General features: G+C 36.6%; 2 protein-coding genes across 2 annotated transcripts; both read right to left on the reverse strand.

Moving 5' to 3' along the window:
• Positions 1 to 8659: 8659 nt before the first annotated feature.
• LOC141336874 (GTPase IMAP family member 9-like) lies at positions 8660 to 10257 on the reverse strand. Its single transcript, XM_073842595.1, has 3 exons — positions 10135 to 10257; positions 9887 to 9944; positions 8660 to 9726 (listed from the first exon to the last, which is right to left on the reverse strand). The coding sequence occupies exons 1-3, from the start codon at positions 10255 to 10257 to the stop codon at positions 8888 to 8890; spliced, it is 1020 nt and encodes a 339-aa protein (XP_073698696.1). The 3' UTR covers positions 8660 to 8887.
• Positions 10258 to 12504: 2247 nt separating this feature from the next.
• Positions 12505 to 15266, reverse strand: LOC141337496 (GTPase IMAP family member 7-like). The gene is made up of 3 exons (XM_073843335.1): positions 15017 to 15266; positions 14864 to 14900; positions 12505 to 13890 (listed from the first exon to the last, which is right to left on the reverse strand). Exons 1-3 carry the CDS (start codon positions 15149 to 15151, stop codon positions 13052 to 13054), a joined length of 1011 nt encoding a protein of 336 aa, XP_073699436.1. The 5' UTR covers positions 15152 to 15266; the 3' UTR covers positions 12505 to 13051.
• Positions 15267 to 16648: the final 1382 nt, after the last annotated feature.

Here is a 16648-nt window from a genome sequence, read left to right on the forward strand (position 1 = left end):
GCATCACCTGATATTCATAGTGGCCAGTCGGGGTAATGAAGGCGGTCTTCCACTCGTCCCCTTCCCGGATACGGATCAGGTTGTAGGCACTGCGGAGGTCGAGCTTGGTGAAAATGCGGGCTTCCCGCAGCTCCTCCAAGGCAGCTGGAACTAGTGGAAGTGGGTAGGCAAATTTCACCGTAGCGTCATTCAGTACCCGATAGTCGATGCAGGGCCGGAGTCCACCATCCTTCTTGGGGACAAAGAAGAAACTGGACGCTGCTGGAGACGTGGAAGGTCTGATGAACCCCTGTTGGAGAGCCTCCTGGATGTAGTTCTCCATAGCCTCCTGCTCAGGACGTGAAAGGGGGTAGATTTTCCCATGAGGTAATCTGGCGTCTGGCAGTAGGTCGATACTACAATCCCAGGGCCGGTGCGGTGGTAGTTGTGTGGCTCGTTCCTTGCTGAAGACGTCCGAAAATGGTTGATAGATGGTGGGAATGGTGATTGAGGAATGAGTGGTGGGACTCTCAATGGTGGTGGCGTGAAGAGGAATAGGGTGGTATGGAGGTTTCGAAGCCGACGAGGGAGAACGGTAGCCGTGGCTCTCACATTCTTCACTCCATCCTAGGATCTCTCATGTGCGCCAATCAATGTGGGGTTGGTGCTTTGCAAGCCAAGGTCTGCCCAGGATGACATCAACATTGGCTCGGGGGAGTACTAGGAGGGTTAGGTGTTCACGATGGTCATGTCGGGAGATGAGAGTTATTTCCTTGGTTCTCCGGGATATCTTACCATCACCCAATGGTGAGTTTTGGATGGTGGTGATCTGATACCTGACTTTGTTTAGGACGGTGGGAATTCGATGTTTGGTAATGAAATGTGAGGAGATAAAATTGCCAGCCGCTCCGGAATCCACGAGTACATGAATGGGGAGAGTACGAGAGTTCACTATTAGTTCAGCAGTGATATGGGGTAAGAGAGACATGGCCGGAGTAATAGATACTGTACTCACCATTGGACGAGGTGGGCGGACTGGGCAGACGTTGATGAAGTGCGAGGCTTCTCCACAATATAAGCACAGATGGTTGTTAATTCGTCGTTTCCGCTCAGCAGGGTCAAGACGATAGGAGTCGTAATCACAGGTTCCTCCGTGTCCTGTTGGGGTGAAGGTGCTCGGCGTAGGAGAAAACTAGGCACAGACATCGTAGAGGGACAGGCAGAGAGATGTTGTGAAATACCAGTAGCCTTTTTAATAAAAGTCTCTAGGGGTACGTTGTCATCGTAAATGACCATGTGCTTGCGGATTTGGGGTTTAAGTCCCTTACGATAGGCTGCCAGGAGAGCGACTTGATTCCAACCACTGTTGGCCACTAGGGAGCGAAAGCGCAAGGTGTATTTGTGTATATTAGACGTACCTTGACTCAGAGAAATAAGTTCATCGTGCACTGAGAGGGGAGTGAGAGCTGCTCCAAACACTTCCTTAAAGTGAGAGACGAACGCATTGTGTGAGGTTAGTGCAGTGCTTCTCGAACTCCAGAGCGCTTCCGCCCATTGAAGCGCCTGTCCAGTGAGGAGGGAAATCATAAATGAGATTTTAGAGATTTCATTAGGGAAATGGTGCGAGTTAGCTTCAATATAGAGGGAACTTTGAAGGAGGAAACCATTACAACCGCCCGGATCACCGGAATAACTCATGGGGCGAGAGAGGGGCGTGTTGGAAATCGTCGTGGGAACGGCGGGTAGAGACTGACGAAGGATGTTTACCATATCAGCAAATGGATCGGGAGAGGCATTGGTGACTGCTGCACTCGCCTCCATGAGTGAGATGTAGTAAGTTCTTTAGGGCTGGAATCCTGTCACGTCCACACACAAAGGGAGAGGGTGAGTATCTTTCGTGATATTTATTGACAATGGTGCACAGTTCAAACACGTGAAAACAGGTGAGTATGGGTCTCGGTAGCCGAGTCTTCAAACACAACACAACAGGTGAGTTCAAGTTCATCAGTATCGTAGCAAGAGCAAAAGTCACTTCCCTTTAAAGCGGTTAATGTGTTTCACAGGATAACACAGAAGCAGTCCACGAGGAGTTCAAAGGAGTTGATTCCAGCCGGTGAGTGAATGGCAGAGGTAAGTATTTAAAGGGAGTGGTGATTGCTGGTGCAGGTGACGGTGATTAAAACTCTGGTGATGGTTCACGGGCGTGGTGCAGTGGGGATTGGCTGATTGATGATGGATCGCGGTGATTGGGACTGAGGGAACGTGCTGAGGGTGTGACACATCTATTATAAAATTAAGACTATAAAATTATAATATTTAAAGTTATTTTGAAGATCTTTCAGACTTGCAGAACACAGGATTTTTTCAAATGTAATGTCCATTGCAATGGACATCAGGTCTCAGCAGGAACCTCATGAATTAGTTGTATAACAGGTTGAGAAATTTGTTGAAGCAATTCAAAACTAAATAAAGAGCTACAAATTGTAATGTTAATGTCTTATAAACATTAATGTTAATTAATGAAATTATATTATTATGATTTCATTTATGTCTTCAAATTATAGCCTGTAAATCAAAATTTCATTGGTTTTAGTGAGAAACAGCCATAGTGGATGTGAGATCAGTGAATACAATGGAACACACACACTCACCCCCCCCCCCCCCCCCCACACACACACACACACACTAATGCCTTGATGATATAATGCACACAATCACATATTCATCAAAACAATCAGCAAGTACACAAAAACCCATTGACATACACACAAAGACATTTATACATATACTCCAATTCACCCACTGTTTATTCATGTTTATTTTGTGTTATAAATAGTAGTAAAGAGAAACGGATGATTGTGTTCACTAATACACCATGCTGCTGTTTGAACTGAGGCCTTATACAGGGATTTGTCACGTCACATTAAAGAGTGTCAGAGTGGAGTGTCAGAGTGGCATTTATTGGTAAAATTTTCTTTAAAAAAAAGTCCAATATTTTAAAAGATGAGACTTTGTTTCTTATCGAAAATAAATATATAAATTGAAAGTTTTAAATTAAGTTCCAGCATTGGTTACAAGTTACAGCTACATCTCTCTGCAATTCCATGGGTCAAGTGTTGAGCGTTTTATCCAGTTATCCATCCGTGTAGCTTTCCGTAAGAAGGGATGTTGATGACAAAACAGTTGTTCATGCTATACAATCCTAAAATATGAGTTTTGAAAACATTTTAAGAATCTAAAGAACACTATAAAGAACATTTACTCACCCACGTCATCCAAGATATTCATGTCTTTCTTTCTTCAGTCGCAAAGAAATTTTCAGTAGTGACATGGATAAACATTTAACTAGGCAGTCTTTCCCTATAAAAACTGATCCATTTTCTGTACCTCTTATCCTCTTTTTGTTGCTTTTTTCGATATAGAATAGGCTATGTCGATAGAATTGTTCAACATTCAAAACAACGCGGGGGTATAATAACAATATATATAATACAAAAATGCAAATGTATTGTGGATAGCGACAACTCTGTACCAAAAATGAAAGTGTTTAGAATTTTTTTTTTACGTTAGGTCAAGTAAGATTTATTTTCATTTTGCTATACATGTTGAGACATAGCCTACAGTGGAGAGAAATGGTGTAGGCTACCTCTGCATTAAAAGTTTAAACAAGAATAAAAAAAATAAAAAAGAAAGTAGGCTAAATTATATGATGAAGCTTGAGAGAGCGCACCCTGTTTGTTTTCTTTATTTTGCAAAAGCACATTGTTTTGTTGTTATTATGACTATATTCAATTAAAAGTAGACCCCCATTGCAGTTTCTAATGATGCCATACTCATATCTGTATTATTAGTTCTCTAAAAAAAAACATATCAAAACACAATGATGCGGTCTTTGACCCCAAATATTTTTTTTCTAATCATTACATTGTTCAAATTTTTCTGAAAACCTGCTAAGCGTTGTTTATTAAAATGCTGAGTATTATATCAGCGTGAACTTGATCCTTCTCCCCAAGAACAAAAGTGACACCAGACGAGAAATATTTATCATTTTGCTTAGCTATAAAATACATAATTATTTTTGACACAAATGAATGATGTGTTACAACATTTAAAACGTTTTAGATATTGTACTAAATAATGTTATTTGTTTTCAATTTTTTTTTTATTAATAATTAATTACCTCTTGGGTGATATTACTGTATCTGATACTAAATTAAATTGTCTAAGCTTTAATTTTGGGTACACAATATTGTCGTTCTCCATAATACATTTGCATTTTATTATTACAATACAATGTGACTGTGTTGTTTTGAATGTTGAATAAGTGTATCAACATACATATATATTATATATCCCGCAATCCAACAGAGGATAAGATGGAGAATGGATCAGTTGTTTTAGGGAAAGACTGCCTATTTAAATGTTTATCCATGTCACTACTGCTTTTTTTAACTAATCAATCATGTTAACTTTACAAGATTTATTGTGAATTTCACTGACATTGTAGTATAGGGTCGCTTCATGAAAACATATAAAAGGTTAATTATAGACATAGTAAGACAGAAACGAACCTGTTCCCCACTCATGTTGGTATTCCCTGAAATGGTAAACTATTGTTACTTTACAAAAGACAATTGGACCTAAAGAATAAACACTATACCTAAAGAATAAGCACTACCTAAATAATAAGCACTAGTACCTAATGAATAAGTACTAGGCTAGTACTTAATCCAAAAGACACCTAAAAATAAATACTAGTAGGATTAAAATAGTTACTAGTACGGCTTTATATATTAAAAGTTAAAGGAGCTTGCCTGGTCAAACCTGCACAAATGCATCAAATACAAATACAAATACAAATACAAACAAGCATAAAAATTGTAAATGTTTTATTGGTAGCATAATTTATTAAATGCAATTTAAAAAAATAAAATAAACATATGAAGTGTCTGCATAATATGTTCTTTTACTTTATTTTTATTTTGAAGGGCTTGTTTTTTTTTTTTTTTTTTATTGAGGGCTTGGCTAAAAAATCCAATAGGATATTAATGATCTGCCAATGGTTAACTGCTTTTCTTACTTTTTATACAGACATGTCATTAAAAATATCTACAAATGTATAAAAATGTTCAGAGACTATAGGTAAAAACCATAGACACTGGTCAAAGCTTTTGAAGCTTCATGAAGTGTTTTAAAAACACCTAACAAATACGTTTTGCATGCATTATAGTCAAAAAGGAATGCAAATTCTAAATGGAAATTAGTTTGCCAATTCAAATTTTAGTTGCCTCTTATTCAAATAGGTTTGTTCTTTCACTGATATCTTTTCTGTGATTTTGAGGAGGAAAACGAGAAAGGATCATTTATCAGTTTGGTTTTCTAATGTTTATTTGACATTGTTGCTGCAAATTCTGCTGATGTGTCACCACAATAATCATGTAATCATGCTGCATAAAAAAACTACATATCAATTCAAACTGATAACCAAAATAGCCAAGGAGAGAGAGAATAACAATTATGTCACGTGAGAGTAAGGAGCTCTGGGTCCAAATGCAGGTAAGTATTTTTTAATTAAATAAACAGAACAGAACAAAACAAAACCAAAAGGCCAACACGGCACAACACGACATAAACTGAATACTAAATAAACCAAAACAGGGAACACGGTCAAGGTCAGGAATCAGGAACGCAGAGACACACATAACAGGAGACATCCATACGAAGACAATGCAGCCAGGATGAGTAGTGGGAAATGAGTGTTCTTATAGACCAGATGTGATTGTGAACAGGTGTGCGTGTAATCAGTGATAACGACTAGACAGGAGTGTACAATTAGGGATGTGTGTGCAGGGAAGGGAAAACAGCGACCTCAGGTGGCTGAGGGGAGCCCCACAGCCCAGATCATGACAAATTATCTATGATTTTAGTTTATGTTTTTTGCATGATACAATTTCAAAACGTGATTCTCTGTTAAGGAAATGTTGTGACAAATACATCTAAAGAAATCCCTGTAATCACAGAATGTGAAATGACTGGTAACTAAAAATACATGTGTACATCATAAATAATAATGCTAAAGTACTTTTCTCAATTCTGTATTCTAAAAAACTGTATTTGTACCTTCAACCTCTGCAAAAAAAATCCTACTAAAATGAGAATGAGTTAACAGTTTATTAAATGACAAAGCACCTGCTTAATCAATACAAACTAAAAAAAAATTGTACAAGTCGTATGTCGAACAACAATGCTGAAATAACTGCTTGTGGATTTTAGCATTTTGAAATGGGAGCGGTTGTGTCTTCATTCCTCTTCTGAGCTGAACACAGTTGCAGCTTGGGAAAAAAATGCTGAACAGGTTCATTCAGTTTGTTGTTGTCATATATGTTTGGGCATAATGTGAATTTATCAAGACTCCACTTGCATACAAGCACACATACATAAAGCTAATGTTATATATTTAACCTGATTGAATGAGTACAAAAAATAATTTATGTTAGTATCTTGTAATAGACATGAGCAATGCCCTTGTTGACATTGACTAGGAATGCATCTTCTAAATGTCTATTGTATCCTGCTCTTTGACTGTTAAACACACATAGTTCTTAACTCCATACATAGACAGTCAACTTAAGTGCACTCAGTTCATACTTATGCAAAGGGCACAATTTTTAGCTTAATCTACAACACTCCTTTTTTTTTGCCAAAAAAAAAATACACACACACACTATGTTGATGGTTCATTCTTAGTATTGATAGTACCATCCTTGGTTAGAGTGGAAAGACTAGGTATATTAAATAAAACATACAATGGTGTCACAATTACATCTGATATGAACATTTCGATATAAATTTAAAGTCCCCCTGAAATCAAAATTAAAGTTTTTTGGCTTTTAGTATGAATATATTAGTCTTAAGGTGATCTATAAGCTAGTGTGCTTCAAAACAACGACAAAATTCGCGTTTACAAGATATGGGCATTCAAAACTTACAGTCTCGTCACTTCCGCCAATATGAATCAAGGATTTGGATGATATCACCGTGCACTTCAGTTTCTCATCAAACGTTCTGTCCAATCAAATGCTCTCTAGAGTCCGTAGTGTCCCGCCCCCTACACAGAGACGCGGAGCAGATCATAAGCGCTCATGTGCGGTCGGCATGTATTAAACTACACAGCCTCAGCATGATAATGATCACTATTTCGTTTTATCAAGTTTCATATTGAATTTGTGGGGTAATTTATTAGTCTGTGGCTGTCATAAGCTTACAAATGCGGCTTTACCGAGCTCAACAGCTCTTGCCCGAGCAGATATAAATGGAACGCTATTGGCTATTCAAATTAGTGGGCGGGGCTGGGCGTTATGTTTTTGTTTCAGTTAAAAGTACGTCACCACATAGAATAACGCTGCGTGTTTCAAGCACTGATCTATATAATGACTGGATTGCTCATTGCGTTCTAAACTGCCGTTAGGCAGTGAAGCCACCGGAAGTGTTCGATCCGCCATCTTACTATTCCCTACCGGCAGAGTGCGCTATTCATTTGCATGTAAACCACTGACCTAAAATCACCCGATTTGAAGCGTTTCATTCACACAGGATAAGTTTTAAGGATATGTGTATGTAAATAAATTATACCTAAGATGTTATCTGGAATGTTTATGGTCTTTTCGGGCTGGATAAGCCATATATTGAAATCGTTTAGGTGGGTGTGTCAGCCGTGCACTTGCAGACACAGGTGAGTTAACTGATCCAATACGAAAATATATTTCTTTTTAATTATGCAGGAAATAATAAACAAAACATATATATGGTATTAGTATCTGAAATTGTTTCGACTATACAATAAGTAATACAAAACAAGCCTCTGTATATGCTCGTTGTACTGAAATTCAAATCTTTGAAATAAAGCTTCATGTCTTTAAGTCCGTACCATATGTAGTCAGCGGTATAGTTTGTGTGTATATTTTTAATGAGCAACATCTATTTCAGACTCTTCAAATCAGCGAATTCTGTAATGATTTACTAACATTACCGATTCCATGTGAGTAAAATGCTGTGTATAGATGTTGAATTAATTATTAATTTAACGAACAAATCATTACCTGCTTCAAAATTAATACTGTTAATAACGATTAAAATTATAAACGAATTAATAAAGAAAGTATTGTTGAAACATGCAGTTAGCCTACTGTACAAATAAAAACAAAATGACATAAACAGTGAATAAATGTACTAAGATGAATTAAGGTGTATGTATACAAATCATAAATCTTCATTCAGATTTATGAGCACTTTGTCTTAAAACATATGTTAAACGCCCGATGTTTATGTTTATCTGATGTGCGTGACTGTAAAGTTAGGCTATATGAATGTACATTTTTAATAAGCAGAGGGAATTCCCGACATTAAACAAATAACCATTTATATGCTTAGGACGTTTGCATTGTGAAAATGTACAGTGAGACTTCAGGTATAAAAACGCTGACTTGTTATGTGGTGTTTTCTCAATAAAATCGTATAATTTCCTATTCACTCAATAGAATGTATGCGAACACTAGGGAATACTAATATGGCGGCGCGGTGGCTTCACTTTTATGATGTCATGAGCAATCCAGTTCTCTATTATAGATCAGTGGTTTCAAGGCACTTCAGTGGACCTTTAAACTGAATAATATTATATTTGTGAGAACAAAATAAAATACTGTTTAAATTTATATATAAAATATATAATGAATTCCATTCAAATTTATGTATAAAATATCTAATGTTTAAATCCACAGCATGTTTTAGTTTACTTTATTGTCTGTACAGAGGTTCTAGACATAAATTCATATTTGACACTTAAAACATACAATAAACAGCAATTTATTTATTTATTTGATACTTATACCTAGTCTTTCCTGAACTGAACTTAGCCAACAATTTTCTTTAAACAATTGCCCAAAAATGTAAAGATATTTTCAAGAATTGAAGGGCTTCTCTCAGCTTGCCATCTTGCCTTCTCCTCCTGTTGTTTCTTTAGCATTTCTTCAGCTTTTTTAAGGGCCTCGCCTTCAAGTGTAGCTCTCAGAGCCTCTATCTCTTTTAGTCTTTGCTCCTCAGTCTCCTTCAGGATACGTTGTTTTTCTTCCTCAATTGCTCTCTCTGCCCTTTCAAGCATCTCACTGGTGTAATGTTGCCCACCATTCCCAGTAACTATTTTATCAATGTGATCAAACAATTGAAAAACCTGTTCAGGATTTTGTTCTTGATTGTTGAACACATGGTATCGTCCATTGCATGTTTTGATGAAGCTGAGCAGTTTTGGACTGTCCCGCACAAATCTATGAATGTTTTTGCCCTGCAGTCGATCTCCATGAGTAAACAGAGCCATGGTGTAACTGGAGGACACCTCACCAAAAATTGCTTGGATGGTTCTAACAGCTGCTGCTTCTTCATCAGTGAATCTGCCCACCTGAATCACAACTAAGAAGACATGTGGACCAGGAGCAGAAAGTGGAATACAGCGTTTAACTCTGAAAATCACCTCATCTTCAGTTAGGCCGGTGTCAAACAGACCTGGAGAGTCAATGACAGATATTATTCTGCCATTTATTATTGCATTAAATTTTTCACATTGCCCAGTCACAGAGGAGGATGATATCTCTGATTTAAAAGCCTTTCTCCTCAAAATAGTGTTGCCTGTTGCGCTTTTCCCCACCCCTGTTTTTCCAACCAAAAGAATCCGGAGCTCATCACCTGGTTGATACACTGTACATTGACAAGAATTACAGGTATTACATTTAATTTACATGACAATCACTTGCTAATCTTTACATATACATATTTCATATATACATATATATAAAAAAAAGCCATAATGCAACATTTATTCAATCATATTTAAGCCAGTTGGGGAAAAAATACTTACCTATATCAACTGAATCATGAACTGAAACATGCTGTTTATGATTTTGTTGCCTGAACATCTAGAAATTATTAATGCAATATCAAACATTTGATGACATTTTTCCATTTAGAAAAGTATATAATCTCTATGATGTCTATATAATGTCTATATAATAAAATCAAAAGCTAAGCTATTTTAATAGATTTTTTCTTATCTTATACTTTACTTATTTACTTACTGTAACAAGGTAAGAATTTTCAAATACATACCTGCACCACTACTGCAGCAGTGACACCAATTATGCCAAGCACTACCAGTATAATCATGGAAGATGAAACCCATGATTTTGAGGTTGTTGATAACTGTCTCTGAGAAAGTTTGGTGTCCTCCATAATAACTAAGAAAGTACAGTCAAAACTATTGTTCTAGTAATGCAATTCTAAAATGTGACAGCCACACTATGGTCCAACACACAAAAAGATGCCGCTGCATAGATAATACTGATACAGACAAAGAGCCTGTTAGTCACAATAATTAAAATAAAGAAAGAAATGAGAAATGTCATCTGTTCCTAGCCCCGCTCTTATTACTCACATGATGTGTTTATATTTGTAATTCAAGCGTTATTAAACTTTATTAAAATGGGCAAATGGCCAACAAACATTAATTACTTGTAACCAAGCTTTACATATCTATACTAAACCCTAAATTACATCATTACTTTGTACATGATTCCTTTCCCTTTTACCTCCATTTTCTCATTGTCTCTATCTCTGTGATCTGATTTAAATACCACATTTAGTGGCTAATAACAGCCGGATATTTTATTTCCTTTCAGAAAATATCTATCATGTCAATATAAATAAAATTATTCAATTCTTATAACTGATACAAAAAGCAAGTTAAAACCTACCCTTGATGTGGATCTCATGAAAGTCTGGGTGTCTTTTATGTGCTGTGTTTCATTTTCCTCTTCTGTACAATAGAGAGATTCATTTACATGTAGACTACCCACACCCTGTTCAAATGATGAAGCAACGCAGACTTGCTTGCTAGACTTCCCTTGCTAGTTTCATCCCTTCTTACTAACAAGCAGCACATATTTATTCAGAAAACATATTTAAACTTTTTGCCTTCTCCAGACCTTAGGCTTTCTTCTTGAAAAGCATTTTATTATGAGCATTTTGTCCATCTAGATAATATTACAAACATAAAATTTACATGCATGCAGCACCTGTAAGCCATATAGTGTTAAAGTGTGTGTACAACACCAATGCTTATTCTTGCATTACTATTATGTAAAGTAATAAATAAATAAATAAATACATACATACAAAGTTCACTTTTGATTAAACAAAAAAACATTAATCTATTTTTATTTATGCATAACCAAGAACACCCTTCAACTGTCAAAACATATCAGTCAATTCATGTAAAGATTATCATCACTGACACACCCAATGCTTTATTAGAAATATTACCAACAATTAAAAACTATGCATAAGACAAGGACAATCATGACAACATTTACCCTTTAATTTAACATTAGTCTCTAGGCATGTGGGTCTTAGGGGCCTTACCTCTATTGGTTACACCAAATTGGTTACAACTAAATCAGAGTACAAATAAAATGTCCTATTAGTCCACTGCATTGTTTTCATGATGATTAAGGCATTGTCACCTGCTTGCAAAACAGAACCATGGTTTTATTATAGTAAAAGTGTAGTATCTATGTTTTTTGGTGTATTGATTATCATTCGTATAACAACAGTTTTTGAGTTATTCTGTGTTGCAACTCCCTGTAAATTTTTATTTGTGATAAAATCAGTAATTGGAGGGCCTGGTTGTTCTTGGTGGATAATGAAATGCCTGTATTTATTTATTTACAGTGCATCCAGAAAGTATTCATAGCGCTTCACTTCCACCCGTTGCTATGTTACAGCCTTATTCCAAAATTGATTAAATTCATTATTTTCCTCCTAATTCTACAAACAATACCCCATAATGACAATGTGAAAGAAGTTTGTTTTGAAATCTTAGCAAATTTATTAAAAATAAAAAACACACAGCCACATAAGTATTCACAGCCTTTGCCATGACACTTAAAATTAAGCTCAAGTGCATCCTGTTTCCACTGATTATCCTCAAAATGTTTCTACAACTTGACTGGAGTCCACCTGTGGTAAATTCAGTTGCTTGGACATGATTTGGAAAGGCACACACCTATAAGGTCCTACAGTTCATTGCAGAGCACAAACCAAGCCATGAAGTTCAAAGAATTGTCTGTAGACCTCTGAGATAACTTGAGTGGCCCAGCTAGAGCCCAGACTTGAACCCTATTAAACATCTCTGGAGATGTTTAAATCTGGTAAAATGGCTGTGCAACAATGCTCCCCATCCAACCTGATGGAGCTTGAGGGGTACTGCAAAGAAGAATGGGAGAAACTGCCCAAAAATACAGTGAGAAAAAAAAATATTTGATCCCCTGCTGATTTTGTACGTTTTTCATAGACAAAGAAATGATCAGTCTATAATTTTAATGGTATAGGTTTATTTGAACAGTGATAGACAGAATAGCAACAAGAAAAACACATTTTAAAAAAATAAATAAATTGATTTGAATTTTAATGAGTGAAAAAAGTATTTGATCCCCTATCAATCAGCAAGATTTCTGGCTCCCAGGTGACTTTTAAACAGGCAACGAGCTGAGATTGGGAGAACTCTCTTAAAGGGAGTGCTCCTAATCTCAGTTTGTTACCTGTATAAAGTCCCCCCAATCCGTGTATAAAGCAATTGCGGGGGCCCCCAAAACATAAACACGCCCCTGTACGTATGACAGTTAGTGAAAGCTAGAGATTACCATTTATAAACTTGTAATTATGAATATTTTTCTTATACAAACACATCACTGCACTTCACTGCTTTATATATAAGTTTGTGTACTATACTATAAAGAGACATATTTTTCAGACATTTCACCTTCATACTTTCACATAATTAAACATTTATATACCCCTTTAAACAGAATAGAATGTGCTTAAATTTGATTTATTAAAAACAAACTTGAGAGGTTAACTTTAGATATATACTATAAATCATGAGATTTTAAATGCCTTCTGCAGTTTTTTTTTTTTTTTTCGGTAGCTACGTTTGGTTGGTTTTTACATGGGTCACAATACAAGGCGATCAAAATAATAATTTGCTTAATGCTTTAATCAAAGAACTGACCAATTGGAATAAGGATGGAAGATTAATCTCTGCTTGCCATCTTGCCAGCTGGTTATATTTAATGTTTAACTTTGTTAATGCTTTATCATAGGCCTCATTATCAAGTGTAGCCTTTAGAGCATCTATCTCCTTCTGTTTCTGCTCCTCAGTCTCCTTCAGGATACGTTGTTTTTCTTCCTCAATTGCTTTCTCTGCCCTTTCAAGTATCTCACTGGTGTAGTACTGCCCATCATTCACAGTGACCATTTTATCAATCTGATTGAGCAACTGAATGACCTGATTAGGATTTTGTTCTTGATTGTTGAACACGTGGTATCGTCCACTGCATGTGTTGATGAAACTGAGCAGTTTTGGACTGTCCCGCACAAATGTGTGAATGTTTTTGCCCTCCAGTCGATCTCCATGAGTGAACAGTACCATGATGTAATTAGAGGACTCCTCACCAAAAATTGCTTGGATGATCCTAACAGCTGCTGCCTCTTCATCAGTGAATCTGCCCAGCTGAATCACAACTAAGAAGACATGTGGACCAGGAGCAGAGAGTGGAATACAGAGTTTAACTCTATCAATGACTTCTTCTGCAGTTAGGCTGGTGTCAAACAGACCTGGAGAGTCAATGACGGATACTTTTTTACCATTAATTATTGCATGAAATTTTTCACATTGCCCAGTCACAGAGGAGGATGATATCTCTGATTTAAACACCCTTTTTCCCAGGATGGTGTTGCCAGTTGCACTTTTCCCCACCCCTGTTTTTCCAACCAAAAGAATCCGGAGTGAATCGCCTGGTGTCACAGCTTGGGTGGATGAGGAGTGGAGAATGAGGAGGAGATTCAGAGTAAATGAAATATAAACAGTTTATTAAATGAAATACTGAAATTACAAATAAACAAATCAAAAACCAGGAGCAAAACAGCAAACATGTAATGTTAACGACGGACAGCGGGGAGTGATCACAAGCAGACTTAAATACACAGAGACATGGGCGTGGTCACAAACAAGTTAAAGGTTGTATCAGCGATTTCTAGCCTAAAACATAAAGTGTCAATTTCAGCTGACCTTTCTTCACGATCCGCTCGCTGCCTGCCCCATAAATTGTCTGTGAAAAAACCGCGTCTCTCTGGTCAGCCTAGGGTCCGAGATATGCCAAAAAAACAATCGGCACTACCAACCTTTCCACAGATAAACAAACAGTGTTCCAACCAATCAGCGTCAGGGGTTTGGTGTTGTGGACTTTCGCTCCGCCTCCCTCACATCCCAGCACCAGTAGGAAAGTCCACAACACCAAACCCCTGACGCTGATTGGTTGGAACACTGTTTGTTTATCTGTGGAAAGGTTGGTAGTGCCGATTGTTTTTTTGGCATATCTCGGACCCTAGGCTGACCAGAGAGACGCGGTTTTTTCACAGACAATTTATGGGGCAGGCAGCGAGCGGATCGTGAAGAAAGGTCAGCTGAAATTGACACTTTATGTTTTAGGCTAGAAATCGCTGATACAACCTTTAACAAGATAACGAGGGGGAAATACAAATATGGGCAAGAACAAACCAAAAGGACTAAATCAAAAGGGGGAAAACAAGGACTAAACCAAATGAACTAGAAACATGGGGGGGAAAACACTTGGGAAACCTAACAGAACAGGACAAAACACAGACATAATCCTGACACCTGGATGATGTACTGTAAATTAACAAGAATTATATAATTTCATATGAATGTGAATGTGTGTGTGTGTGTGTGGGGGGGGGGGGGGTAATAAATCAACCTTACCTATATCATCTAAATCCTGGTTTTCTTGCTTGAAGATCTAGAGTTGTTTTATATAAAATTATACATTTTACAACATTTGGTCACTTACATGTTAAAAAGAAAATCAGATTAGAATGGAAAAAGGACAAAATATGAGTGCATATTTAAGCATACCTGAATCCATATTGAAACAGCTGCAACAATAATACAAAGCACCAGAAGTACCGAAGAGAAAGATGAGAACCAAGACTTTGAGGTCATTGTTGTTGGTCCAGGAGAAATGTCTTCCACAGCTATAAACAAATTCATTTAAAAATAGATTAAACAGATTAAAGATATTTTATCATTATTATAGCAGATGCAGTGAGAAGACAGGACAAAGGAAGGACCCCAGTGACATATTTTCATGGCAAAATGTTTTCAAGCTAATTTTTATCAAACAACGATTTCAAATGCTAATTAGCTATCACATAATAATATAAAGGAAAAATTATTGTTGGACTATTTTATTTTATTATAATTTTTCCAATTTATTAAATAATTCATACCTATGAAAACAAATTTGAAATTTCATGTCATATGTTTAATAGGGTTGACTGAGTACATTTGAGACAAGTGTACAGTTGAAACACCTTAAACTACTTGCGTACACAGGAACCCTGAGCCATGATTTTTGCTCCACACATGTGTATTAGTGTTCTCTTTAATCGTGGGGAATTTTAAATGTGTGTGTGTCTTTCCACTCCGAAGATATCGACAAAAGTTTTTATTCCAAGGTGAGATTTTCATTTCACCATGACCCTTTCACAATGAATAGCTTATTATTCTTTACTGATTGTTAACCTTAACATTTATCATTGCAAACATTACTCTGTCCTCTAAAAATAGACATATTTTATGACATTGTACTATGCAAAATCATTTCATAATCTAGAGAAACATGCAAGTATGTCAGTGGGGTACGGTTGAGACATTGTGTATCAACTGTACCCAGATTGGTGCCCTATCGTGTCACATGCTGTTTAGTTGTACAGTGTTATGATAATAGGTTAAAATTCACATTTACACACATGCTCAAATTATGCTTTAAACGATGATGAAAAAAAATGTTGCACAACTGTGATTTTGTCACAGTTATGCCACAGTTCATGTCTGTTCTATTGGTTTCTCCCATTGTCTCCCCCTGACATTTTGTTATCATTTGGTTTAGTCCTCGTCACCGTAATCTGTTTCACCTGTGTCTCTGTAATTAGTCACCATTTATAAGTCTGTTTGTTTGAAGTGTCTATGTCGGAAATAGCTTTGGCTGGAAATATGAACAGTGGGTCAAGGATTATGGTATAGAGGATGAAGCAATCTGTCCTAACATGCCATTAAGTGGTGTGGCAGTGTGGAATATTCCTGAACCTGTTGTTGAAATGAGATTATTGGAGGCTCGGGAAAAAGCAGAAGAAATATACAGTAATAGTTATGGAGTTAATGTTTTTATGAGAGAAAACTTTAATTCTTTTATGCAGATTTATACAGATGGATCTAAGGATCCAATTGAGCAAAAAGTGGGCATAGGAGTGTATATTCCAAATTTTAAGACAGAAATAAGCTTGAGGCTAAGTAACAAACTGTCTGTGTACTCTACTGAGCTAACTGCAATTATAGTAGGACTGCAATGGGTTGAACAGGTTGGGCCAAACAGGGTTTTAATTTGCTCAGATTCTTCATCAGCTCTTAATAGTATAATGTCTACAAAAAGTGATAGAGAAGATTTGTTAGTGGAAATTTATACTCTATTGTACAGACTGAAAATGG

This window comes from Garra rufa, chromosome 6, assembly GCF_049309525.1.
Source record: "Garra rufa chromosome 6, GarRuf1.0, whole genome shotgun sequence".
In the NCBI taxonomy this organism is placed as follows: Eukaryota; Metazoa; Chordata; class Actinopteri; order Cypriniformes; family Cyprinidae; genus Garra; species Garra rufa.

Coding starts and splice junctions, on each gene's coding strand:
- LOC141336874 (XM_073842595.1), bottom strand. CDS start 10,257: ATGGAGGACACCAAACTTTCTCAGAGACAGTTATCAACAACCTCAAAA. Junction 9,945..10,134: donor CTGCTGCAGTAGTGGTGCAG/GTATGTATTTGA, acceptor AATAATTTCTAG/ATGTTCAGGCAACAAAATCA. Junction 9,727..9,886: donor TCATGATTCAGTTGATATAG/GTAAGTATTTTT, acceptor GTCAATGTACAG/TGTATCAACCAGGTGATGAG.
- LOC141337496 (XM_073843335.1), bottom strand. CDS start 15,151: ATGAATTTGTTTATAGCTGTGGAAGACATTTCTCCTGGACCAACAACA. Junction 14,901..15,016: donor CTGTTTCAATATGGATTCAG/GTATGCTTAAAT, acceptor AAACAACTCTAG/ATCTTCAAGCAAGAAAACCA. Junction 13,891..14,863: donor CCAGGATTTAGATGATATAG/GTAAGGTTGATT, acceptor CATCCACCCAAG/CTGTGACACCAGGCGATTCA.